The sequence below is a fragment of the Amia ocellicauda genome, chromosome 6 (assembly GCF_036373705.1).
Source record: "Amia ocellicauda isolate fAmiCal2 chromosome 6, fAmiCal2.hap1, whole genome shotgun sequence".
NCBI lineage: Eukaryota > Metazoa > Chordata > Actinopteri > Amiiformes > Amiidae > Amia > Amia ocellicauda.
In genome coordinates this window covers 31,891,072-31,903,156 of record NC_089855.1, presented here as the reverse complement: position 1 = coordinate 31,903,156, position 12,085 = coordinate 31,891,072, and the positions used below count along the sequence as shown (strand labels likewise).

The following is a 12,085-nucleotide window of genomic DNA, read 5'->3' as shown; positions in this document are numbered from 1 at the left end:
CTAAAAATTGGTTCCGTAATAAGATAAGTTCCTTATACAATTTTATACTTAACTTAAAACCCCTACTGTTTAAAATAATTAAGTCTGATTTAGGAAATCTTGTATTTTTAATCAAGAGCGACCCATCCAAATGATACTTACAGAACAGCACACAGGGTTGAAAATGAGGCAATGAAAACTATTAACACCATGTGAAACAATCCCAAAGAACTCCGTGAATTTCTGTTAATGCTCAATCGGAGAGCTGGAATAAAACTCCGTTACATTCCCACCGGATATGAAGCAGTGTGCAAGTGCTGACAGCAGGAAGATAATAATAATAAATTGATTGAGCGTGGAAGTGAAATATTGCGAGTGAAGTATCATTACGGCCTGAACCTCATTCTCCGATCTCCTCCAACAGGATGTGGGTAGGTTGTTGCAGTCTATACTCTGCTGCTGCATTGTGTGTGCTAGTGGTGTAATTAGTGAGATGGAGTAGTAAAGGTTGCTGTTGCACACATGCACTTAATCTATAGGTATTCCCTTAATTAATAAGGACCTTCTTTTACTTTTAAACAAATTATACCCAAATTACATGCTTCTGAAACTCAGTTTTATGCACAGGTATATATTTGTCAAAGTCATGACTGAGATCCAACCAACACTGAGTGCTTGTCCTAATACACAGAAAAATGGCAGTAACTGGTAGTCTGGCCATATATATTATACAGGGCCTAACATGGATGCTCATAATGGGAGTCTCTTTTAATATGGTAGATTAACCTGGCAAATACTTCAGGTTATTCTATTGCAAATCAATCATTGTGACAAATTGCTGCAGATTTGGGTTGAAAGTGCATTTGCAAATCCTTTGAAGAGTGTATGCAGCTGTATTTGTCACAGTGAGATCTTCTAACCGCACCCTCAGATTACAGGTGTTTGAAAAGATCAGGCGACCAGCCGAGGCCAATGGATGGTAGGTAATTGGTGGAGCTGTGATAGGAAGTATCTTGCCTCTGATGAAATAGGGGTGAATACTATCTCTTGATGTTCTCCCACGAACATTTGGAGTATGCTATTGACACGAGTGCGCCGTGGCAGCTGTGGGAATGACCGCTTGTGGTTTGCTTTGCCAGTAACCTGAGGAATAGAGGGAGCTCGCTGTGTGACATTGCCATCCTGGTGGTCGACATCATGCACGGACTGGAGCCCCAGACCTTGGAATCCATCAATCTGCTGAAGGAGAAGAAGTGCCCCTTCATTGTAGCTTTGAACAAGGTAGGCGGCTTTTGGTAGTCATGCCAAAAAAACTGGACCGGTCTGGATATTTCCCTGAAATGATCAGGCCCAAATTAGCCTTTAGTTTTAAAGTCTCTATCTTGATGATAAAGATACCAAAAGGTTATTTGAAAATGAAGACTAAAACTGTTTTATTTAAGGGCTGGTGTGTCTAGTCAGATATTGTCTAAGGGACCTGGATTTGTACTTCTGTAAGTGGTTCTAATGTTCAATGAAAGATGTTCTCATTAATGAAGACTGTACAGGAAAATAAAAGCCTGATGCAAATATAAAAAGTCAAGAAAACCAGCACACTCCTGTTGTTTACAGGTTTTTCATAATGTGTCAATGAGAAACAAGAATACTTATCATGGCAAGTAGTTAAATGTGCTATATCGAAAAACAAAACTATCTTAATGTACAGCAAAAACGTAATGCACAATTTCTGCCTTATTTCTGCAGTTTGTGTATGTGTTCATGCCAGACAAACGACTGCTTTCACTGATTTCCGTTGGCTCTTTTCCCAGATCGACAGGTTGTACGACTGGAAGAAAAGCCCGGACACGGATGTTGTGGCCACTCTGAAGAAACAGAAGAAGAACACGAAGGACGAGTTCGACGAGAGGGCCAAGGCCATCATTGTGGAGTTTGCTCAGCAGGTTCGTTACTGATCTGCGACTTTACGTACAGGACAACAATTTAAAGATGCGTGTGCCACAGAGTTTTTTCGATGTTTTTTCACAAGCAGAAGTATTTGGCAATTAACACATTTTCCCAGCTTTCATTGCATTGGATGCTTCCTCCACCCCAATTACCACCTCTGCAGCAGTGTTACGATGGCCTCGTCCTCATGGCCAGGTCATCATTCCCTCAGACAAGCGAGTTGAGGCCAAAATAGGCTTTATTTACCTTCTACAAACATCTACTGGGTATTTTTTTTTTTTTTAACCATTGGCTATATATTTTTTCATCTTATTAAAAAGGTTGATTCATTCATCAAGGGTGTTCTGAATGTACAATACAAGTTTTATGTGTTTCAGTGTTGGGACCATGGTGACTGTGTGCTCATGCCCGTCTCTTGTGTCCATCTGATTTGCAGGGGCTGAACGCAGCTCTGTTCCACGAGAATAAGGACCCTCGTACTTTCGTTTCGCTGGTGCCCACCTCGGCCCACACAGGCGACGGCATGGGCAACCTGATCGCGCTGCTCGTGGACCTGACGCAGACCATGCTGGCCCGCAGACTGGCACACTGTGATGAGCTCAGGGCACAAGTCATGGAGGTGAGTGACCCTGCAGTCTGGGATAAAGAGTAGTAGGAATCTTTGAATTAACTCACTTTTGACATGGTTTAGTTTTTCACTAAAGGTGTAAGCAATCAGCTAATGTTAATAGTAATATTACTACTAAATGTATTAATACTACAACTAATAATATTAAAGAATAAATAAATACATTTTAAAAAGATGGTTATGATGAGAGGATAGTTTCATGAACCTCAGACTCTACTCTCTCTGCACCTCAGGTGAAAGCTCTCCCTGGGATGGGCACCACTATCGATGTGATCCTGATCAACGGTGTGCTGCGGGAGGGGGAGACCATCATTGTTCCTGGGGTGGAGGGGCCCATTGTCACCCAGATCAGAGGGCTGCTGCTGCCCCCGCCCCTCAAAGAGCTGCGTGTCAAGGTGCGCCTATCTGTGTCTGCGTGTGCGTGTCAGTGGGGGATGTCTTCTACTTAATCTTTCAGTGTGTCTACTGGAAAGTTTGTATGGATATTTTTTTCCCCCCCCTCCGTCTTGATCTTTAAAGCCAGGCTTGTCTGTTACAAAGGCTTGCTCCAGTGAACATTTCTCCAGTTGTTCTGTAATTGCTTTTGTATTGTATTGTATTGAAGTGGCACAGGTGCCAGACCCAAAAATAAAACATGTTTTTCATTGTGTGTGTGTATATGCAGCTCTGGAAAGATTTGAGACCACTGCAAAATTATCAGTTTCTCTGGTTTTACTATTTATAGGTATGTGTGTGGGTAAAATGAACATTTGTTTTATTCTATAAACTACTGACAACATTTCTCCCAAATTCGAATAAAAAAATGAATGGAATGGAATGGCTGCCATACATGTAGAGATGCTGATTTAAGAAAAAGTTGCAGTGGTCTCTTATTTTTTTTCCAGAGCTGTATATGTGCCTGCCTACCTAATGCAGCCTTCACTGTTCCCTATAGAATCAGTATGAGAAGCACAAGGAGGTGTGCACGGCGCAGGGGGTGAAGATCCTGGGGAAGGACCTGGAGAAGACCCTGGCTGGCCTGCCTCTGCTGGTGGCACACAAGGAGGATGAGGTCCCTGTGCTGAGGGTACGTCAACTCAGTCTCCCATCACTCGCCTCCAGTAACCATGCATACATACTCCATTCATAATAGAGAAAAGTACATTGAATTTCTGCCGTGTCTTTGTAGTGTAGATCAAAAAACCTTGCACATGCAAAGAAATATAAAATGCAAGCATCTGCATTATAAATAGGACACCCAAGATAAGTTAAAAATGAGAAGCAGTGATTATAAAAAGGCTGTGCTGTAGAAATAGGTTTCCGTCTAGGATGAAACTCAGACAACAGAGGGTAGAAGAAGTCTATGATCTTGGTTCATTATAACAGTTCGGCTACTTCTCTCCTCTCTGCTGGTTATTACTAAATGACGTTGTGTCTAAGACTTCAAGGCTGAAGCTGGAAACTTGTTGACAACCCTCCCGATTTCCTATCCTTAGTGACTTCATCTCGCCTTTTAGATAACATATGTGGATGAAACCTTTCTCAGAACCCCCAACTGACTTCGCCTCAAGCAGTCTCTCTCATGAGACACACACACACACACACACACACACACACACACACACACACTACTTGATAATTTTAACCCCCTGGCGCAAGTCTCACCGGCCTTCCCCCCTTCTCTCGGATTCAGGACGAGCTGATCCGGGAGCTGAAACAGACGCTGAACTCCATCAAGCTGGAGGAGAAGGGGGTGTACGTGCAGGCCTCCACCCTGGGCTCCCTCGAGGCCTTGCTGGAATTCCTCCGAACGTCCAAAGTGCCAGTAAGTGAACCTTATTCATGGAGGGGGGACTGTTTTCGGGCCATAATACACTAGTAGTGCACAATAACAGCATATGCAAACAAATGGGTATAAATCAATTGTCAAGGCACACACCAACTGGACAGACACATCTGGAATGACACCTGCTTCAGTTATAAAGGAGATCATGTGTCAGATTAGGTTCGATTCAAATTCCTATATACATGCAGTCTGTATTTTTAGTTGGATGTATTTGGCTGATGTCCTTGTCCAAGGTAACACACTTTTACAATACACAGGTTAAGGTCAGGAAAACATTCATTTATTTGTGGGATGCAATTTGTTAGAAGCAAGGAGAGTTTTGAGGTTTTCTGTCATGTAAGTGGTGTCAGCCAGCAACACAAAGTTGTCGTGGACATACATTTGTTCTGCTCTGATGAAAAGTACAAAATCAACTGCAAAACCCACTGCACACCTAGAAACTAGAAACCACAGTCTGATTCTCCGCTGTCTATTTAGGCTGTCTCAAAAGAAACCGTTGTAACCCGTGGCGCTTTAATCGGGTGTGAAAACACATCCTGTAAGGTGTTAATAAGGCTAGTGTGTTTCAGGGCAGTGTCTTCTGTTACAGTACGCAGGAATTAACATCGGCCCCGTTCACAAGAAGGATGTCATGAAAGCGTCGGCTATGCTGGAGCATGACCCTCAGTGAGTAACTTTGACCTGCTTTAAATGCTGGTGTTTTATTTAAAGGTTTGGTTCTGTTTAGAATTTGTTCTCTGTGTGGGTAGACTCAGTACAGATGTCGAGCTCTGGTGACGCATTTCTGAGCCACTTGCTCCGTGTTGCAGGTACGCCGTCATCCTGGCGTTCGACGTGAAGATCGAGAGAGACTCCCAGGAGCTCGCCGACAGCTTAGGCGTGCGCATCTTCAGCGCCGAGATCATCTACCACTTATTCGACGCCTTCACAAAGTACAGGGAAGACTACAAGAAACAGAAGCAAGATGAGTTCAAGTAAGCTACAGCTACGCCTCCGTGCTCTGTATCTGTATCTGTCTATGGCCAATCGGAAACCCCCTAAGCTTAAATAGTTTCCTCTGAATTGGTACTGAACTAGACGCCTTGTATTTTCTCACCCGGTGCCCTCTTTCTAACAGACATGGATGCATCTAACTAGCGCCTCAATAGATACACTGACAGCCCTCCTGTGTTTTGATTTCCAGGCACATCGCCGTGTTCCCCTGCAAGCTCCGAATCCTGCCTCAGTTCATCTTCAACTCCAGGGACCCCATAGTGATGGGGGTGACAGTGGAGGCCGGGGTGATTCGGCAGGGCACCCCGCTCTGTGTGCCAAGCAAAGGAGTGAGTGGGGCTTTGACAGATCTGTAATTTAAACAACATCTGGGGACACTTGGATGTCAAATTTAAACATGTATAGAGAGGAATATAGTGCCGGCTCCATTCATTCTTATAATCATTTCATTCCCCTTTCTTTCCAGCTGCTGAAATGCAAATAGTGTCAGTAAAATCAAAGTGATTCAATATGCTTAAAAATATATATATACACGAGTTAGTAGGTAGGTTCTACAGTGCTAGTTAAAGCGTAACCCCTTTAAACTGAACCTGGGATATACTCTCTTGCAGTTTGTCGATATTGGGATTGTCACCAGTATTGAAGTAAACCACAAGTCAGTGGAGAGTGCCAAGAAGGGTCAGGAGATCTGTGTGAAGATCGAGCCCATCCCTGGAGAATCGCCCAAGATGTACGGCCGGCATTTTGAAGCCACGGATTTCATCGTTAGTAAGGTAAATAACAAAGTATATTACACACACACACACACACACACACACATACAAATGAAAGGGAAAACCTGAATAAATGAGTGGAGGAACATAACGAATGCAGATGCCTCCAAACAGGTGTACTGCATGATACACTTAAGCAATTAACATCCTATCATGCTCTGTGGCATGTATAAAAATGCTGAGCAGGCCCAGTTGACATTGATTTTTGGATCAAGATGACAAGAGGAAAGGGTCTGGTCTACAGAGATGTGCAAAAAAGTGATCAGGTCAGATGTCATCCTTCACCATATTCTCGATAAGTGGGCGAGTGCATGTGTGGCGACACCAAGAGAACGGTACAGGCCTGACTGCTTGACCCCTACAGTGAGGGGGTCCAGAGGCTCTGTTATGCTGTGGGGGGCATTTTCCTGGCATGGTTTGGGTCCACTGGTCCCCTTAGAGGGAAGGGTCACTACAAATCATTACAAAGTTATTCTGAGTGATCACCTTTGTCCTATGGTGAAACATTTCTTTCCTGATGGGAGTGGTCTCTTCCAGGATGACAATGCCCCCATCCACAGGGCACGAGGGGTCACTGAATGGTTTGACGAGTATAAAAATGAATGAATCATATGCTATGGCCTTCGCAAACACCAGATCTCAACCCAATTGAACACCTATGGGAGATTTTGGACTGATGTGTTAGACAGCGCTCTCCACCACCATCATCAAAACACCAAATGAGGGAATATCTTTTGGAAGAATGGTGTTCCATCCCTCCAGTAGAGTCCAGAGACTCGCAGAATCTGTGCCAAGAGCATTGAAGCTGTTCTACTGGCTCGTGGTGCCCCAACACCTTACTGAGATACTTTGTTGGTTTTTCCTTTTAATTTGCCACCCGTCTGTGTGCATCATACCTATACATGTGTGAGATAAATGTACTGAAATGCAAGCAAACCAGGAACCCAATCCTTTGACCCTCTTGTCCCCCACCCAGATCACCCGGCAGTCCATCGACGCTCTGAAAGACTGGTTCAGGGACGAGATGCAGAAGTCGGACTGGCAGCTGATCATGGAGCTGAAGAAGACCTTCGAGATCATCTGAGGGCCGGCGGGAGCGCGGGCTCCGTGACGCAGCGCCGGGCCCGGCACACATTCACCTGGGAGCAGGGGGCATGGCAATCGAGGAAAAAGGAAATGTTTTCTGTGAGAAACCAAACTATTTCCACTGTTTTGACAGTGACTGTTTTACAACGTACACACAATTCCAGCGTGCCTCTTTTTTTTGTTTTTGTTTTTTTTCTTCCTTAAGTGGCTGCCGTTTTATGGTCCCCCCCCCCCCCTATTAACGCGGACTGCTGAATGGAGAGGGTGATACAGCGGGGTGGAGTTAACTTTTCATAGTCAGAAATGACCTATTCAGTGTTTTGGACTGTGAAGCTTTTGGTATGCAGTTATCTTTTTACAGTTCTGATGTGGATTTTTTTTTTTTTTTTTAATTAAATCTGAAAACTCCTCCCCTTTCTCTCCCCCCATTCTGCCTAGTGCCTATAGCATTTTTATAGAGGACTACATAGGTGACAAAGGCAATCCCCCTACTTGATATTTTTGAAATGTAAAAGTACGAGACCGCACCCCGTTTCTAGAAATTGCACATCTCTGCAGCCTTTTATTGCTTGTACAGTTGTTGGTGAAGGAAAACCGCTCCAGACTGTATTTACTGAAATGGAAAATAAAGAGCAAACTTACCCCATGTGATTCCTTACCACACCATCCCTCTGATTCATCAAGCTTACATGTTTTTTGGAACAACAGAATGACATCTTGCAATTAATTCAAGCCGTGTTGCATAACACTGGAACCCCGTCTATTAAAATGATTTTATAATGTTCTAATGCTCTTGTTTCGGGAAGCATAAAATAGTCGATGGGTGTACTTGGGGTTATAATGTTGTTTGTTTATTTTTAATCCTGCCTTATGGATATCTTGCCAGATACCAGATGTCTTTTAAAACGTATATACAGTACATTCTCCTCTATCTAACCATCCATTCAAACAATTCGGGTGATCTAGAAAACGTTTATATGAATAACTGCCGATTGATCATGTCGTTTATCAAACCCCAAACTCAAGACGCTAACCGTCCATTGAAATGTTACCCTCACGCCCGTTAATAAATGTTTCCTTTGTACTCAAACAGTAGTTTGAACAAGCAGAATTGAACCCACGTCAGATTAAATCGCCGAACAGCTGGCTTGTACAGGCTTAAGCATAAAACCCAAATGAACACAAACCAGGGATCTAGCTGGGATTTGCTGGGTCTCCTAATAAATGTAATTACTGTGTTAACGGCCCTTGTAAATCACTACATTTACAGGTTTGCGCGTGTGCCAGAGTGGTCTACTTGCCTCTACAGCAGAGGAACGAAACTGCATTTCAATCTACTTGGTGTTCTTGTGGAGTTTAGGGTGGGTTTTCTGGTTTCCAATGATGCGTAAACTATTCCTAAATAATCCCATCCGTGCAGCTGATGTGCCAGATGTGATATATGGACAATCGTCAGTGTTTAATAGAGATTGTTTACTGTTCCTGTGCCAAGCTACCACTGGAACAGCTGGAGTGGGTTAGATTGTGGTTTCATGTTGTTGGTGTGGTTACAGACAAGCTGGTTTATTAACCCTTAGGAACCGAGGGTAGCATCTGTCGGCTGCAGAGGCCTGGTACACTGGGAGATTATTGTGGAGCATTTTTAATGTTTGCGAACATATCACGGAGTTCTTGACTGTTAAGTGGAAGTGAATTTTCAACCATGGTTATTGAAGGTCTTCTGTCATGGTATGGATTGAAGTATCTACCCATCATGCTTTGTTGCAGCTGCACTGGAATAAGGAACTGCTTCAGGGAGGAGGTAAATGGTGTCATTTGGGGTCCTCAGGGTCATGATTTAAGAGCCCTTTTTGGTCACCATGAGGGCACAAGTGATGAAGGTGGCATTTCAGTGAGGGACAATTCCTTCGTGTGACCTGAATTACTACTTGTCACTCTGAACTCTGAATTAACTACACATTGGCTGTCAATTGTGACAAAGACCCAAATCATGGAAAAAAACATACATAGTTCTTTATTAAACAGCTGTAAACACTGCACTGTAAAAATCCATAAAACTTTATAAACAACCATTTTGTAAATAGAATCTATACTACAAGAGAAAGATCTGAACCATTATTTACATGCAATACTGACAAATTTGGCACTTTTGCAAAGGAAAAATTTACAAAACACTTTGTTTTGCTTATTCAATATAAAACCTTGATTTTTGTTGGTGGTGCTTTTCAAAGAGCATTACTACCATGCTATTTGCAGAGACTTCACAAAGCAGTTATGGCACAGCGAGCAGAGAGCGCCAGGCTCCCAGAATGCTTAGTCCTTCTCCCGAAACATGAATCCTGCTGGCCCTGTGCGTGCTGCTCTCAGCCCGGCTCCAGCCTGCCACCGACCTGGATTTTCGAACGTTCAGCGAGATCGCTCCATGAGAGCCATCGCTTCCAGACCTCCATTGACACTTCTTAAGATAACTAAAGAGCAATGAAAATGCCCTTGCTGATTCTTTAGCTTTGCATTATGACTTATTCGCCTGCCAGTCAGTAAATGCAGAATTAACATCTGAGAGAATCAAATCACATTCAGTTGAAAGGGGCTCCAGTTTACCATGGACGACAATAGTGGAGAGATGAGTCTTAGGCGGTCAAGACAGGATCCAATGGTACTTGCTTTCTAGCCTGTAGCAGTTACTTTAGTCTCGCTTACTTATTACTGCCAGTGTATCACAGATGTTCTGGCGACTTCAAATACCAGTTCTGTCTCAGGCCGGAGCCGGCCTGACGACACTGCAGGCCCAGAGCTTCCCACTGCAGGGGCCTTCCCTACGTGATCTTCAGTGTGCTGCCGTAGGTTTGCTGTATGACCACTTGAACGTTGTCCAGGATGAAGTCGAACGCCATCGTCCACACAGAGTCCACCGACTGCTGCATGAGCCTGGAGGAGGACAAGCGGCCGTGATGAGAAGGGGAAGTGACCTTGGGACCTACACCCCACCAGCAAAGATCAACCACCCCTGATGAACACAAATCCCAATCCCATGCGTCTCTAATCGGATCATACAGGGTTTGAATCGAGGGCTGCTCTGCAGGGAAGGAATGGCACGTTACCTTTTCATGTACTTGATGACGAGGTCGAGTTTCTCCAGGTCTTTGTCCTCGATGAGGTCAGTGCAGTACTTGACTACCTGCAGGATGTCCTCCTCCATTGGATCTGCAACACACACAATCACTGAGACTCCTCTCCTTTTAGCAAGTGCATTAAATAAGTCACTTCCCTATTTCAGAAGGAGGGGTTTTCCAAAGGGTTTCACTGCACTACAACATCAGTCATTTTCAGAATAGAAAAATATTTGTGGGGTTATTTTGGAATATATTCACATCTGGAAATTAAATCCCTGCATGGGCCTCAAATCTAGGCCCCAGCCCGGCCCTGGCCCGACAGCTGATCACAATTCTCGGCCCGAGTCCGACTGGAGCCCGCGTTTTTTGTTTGTTTTTCTATTACACAGCCTATACTATTGTTGCAGCCATTAAAATAGTTCAGTTTTGTTTTTAATGGCAAAGTAGTTATATTTATTTTAATTTCTTTATTAAGTTAATTTAGAAAAATGTTTGGAGCATTTTTTGTTTGTTAAATTAAAGTTTTTGTTTTTTTAAAGTGATGACCAAGCGGCCAGCGGCCGACAGTGAGTTGATCACGTTTGATGAATTTAGTCTATCAAATCAACACTTGACTTGCCTACAATAAAATCAATAGATATAAAACACTTCAAGCATATCACACAATGTTAGTTTAAATGTTTATCACCACCACAGTAAAAAGGCATTTTTGACAAGCTGAGGCAGGCTGCTCTACTGCTTGCAATGGCGTGCGGAAAAACGAACGAACGGGCTGTACGATCTAAACAAATGCAATAAAATAAAACACGCAGTTAATCTTACCTCAAAAATCAATGCGTCACCACAGAACATGGCCATTCTTATTTCCAATAGTTTCCAACAGTTAGACTAATGAAAATAAAGTCCAATCAAACGAAAAACGAGACAGATCTGTTTTCTTCTGTACTCTTCCAGCTGCATTGAAGACACGCTGTTGCTGCCACTGGCGGGGACACTAAACACCGTGCGAGCCGGTTTGCACAGGCGCGGTAGCATGCTCTCGTGTTGTCCATGGGAAACCTGTGTGCGTGTGTGCGTGAGCAGACTGTGTCATGTGTGTCAGTGTGATAGGTTATAAAACGTCTTTCTATGTTTGTTTTACCATCATCAACTTCTCATGGTTTCTTTTCATTAATGAATGTCTAAAATATAAAACATAAAACGGGCCCGATGCCCGGCCCGTGTGTGAACTATGACGTGAAAATTGCCCTGAAGCCCGGCCCTAGGGGCGTAAATAAGTCAGGGCCCGTCGGGCTCGGGCTGAAATGCAGGGCTCTACTGGAAAGACTTTTAAAATATATAAAATCGCTGTACAAAACTGGTAGGTCATTGAAGACTGGAAGAAAAAGTGGAGATTGTTTTACTATCCTGAATGTATTTGAAGGATAGTACAAATGCATCTGACCCCACGACTGCAGCCTGCCTCCCTGTTGACTGGTGATAGAGCACGGCCTACCCGAGATGGTGGTGACCCATTCCTTCAGCAGCCCCTTGATGTCTTGCAGTTCGAAGGCCCCAGCCAGGCTCGGTCCTCGGGGGACGGCAGGCTTCAACACCTCCTCCTGGGGGTCCGGCTTCAGGCCCGACGTGGACGGCCTCGGCTCCAGCTAGGAACAAGGAAAACAAACTCCCTGAAATGGAGCTGCACTCACAGCGGCACTCTGACGAGGATTTTCTTTCTTCCTCAGTTTCTCTCAGAATCTTT

The 12,085-nt window shown here is 43.9% G+C and overlaps 2 protein-coding genes across 4 annotated transcripts in view; one reads left to right on the top strand and one right to left on the bottom strand.

Moving 5' to 3' along the window:
* eif5b (eukaryotic translation initiation factor 5B) overlaps nt 1-7,886 on the top strand; it is a 28,628-nt gene extending 20,742 nt beyond the window's left edge. For both annotated transcript variants that reach the window (XM_066706928.1, XM_066706927.1), the window contains exons 14-24: nt 1,119-1,260; nt 1,788-1,919; nt 2,360-2,542; nt 2,785-2,946; nt 3,486-3,617; nt 4,224-4,355; nt 4,966-5,042; nt 5,186-5,350; nt 5,560-5,698; nt 5,981-6,142; nt 7,119-7,886. In XM_066706928.1, coding sequence (XP_066563025.1) covers nt 1,119-1,260; nt 1,788-1,919; nt 2,360-2,542; nt 2,785-2,946; nt 3,486-3,617; nt 4,224-4,355; nt 4,966-5,042; nt 5,186-5,350; nt 5,560-5,698; nt 5,981-6,142; nt 7,119-7,226 — 1,534 coding nt within the window. In that variant the 3' untranslated portion in view covers nt 7,227-7,886. The remainder of the gene's footprint in view (nt 1-1,118; nt 1,261-1,787; nt 1,920-2,359; nt 2,543-2,784; nt 2,947-3,485; nt 3,618-4,223; nt 4,356-4,965; nt 5,043-5,185; nt 5,351-5,559; nt 5,699-5,980; nt 6,143-7,118) is intronic.
* A 1,333-nt stretch (nt 7,887-9,219) lies between these two features.
* Nucleotides 9,220-12,085, bottom strand: part of rev1 (REV1 DNA directed polymerase) — a 48,308-nt gene continuing 45,442 nt past the window's right edge. For both annotated transcript variants that reach the window (XM_066706924.1, XM_066706925.1), the window contains 3 exons: nt 11,837-11,987; nt 10,330-10,432; nt 9,220-10,156 (listed from right to left, as the gene is read on the bottom strand). In XM_066706924.1, coding sequence (XP_066563021.1) covers nt 10,045-10,156; nt 10,330-10,432; nt 11,837-11,987 — 366 coding nt within the window. In that variant the 3' untranslated portion in view covers nt 9,220-10,044. The remainder of the gene's footprint in view (nt 10,157-10,329; nt 10,433-11,836; nt 11,988-12,085) is intronic.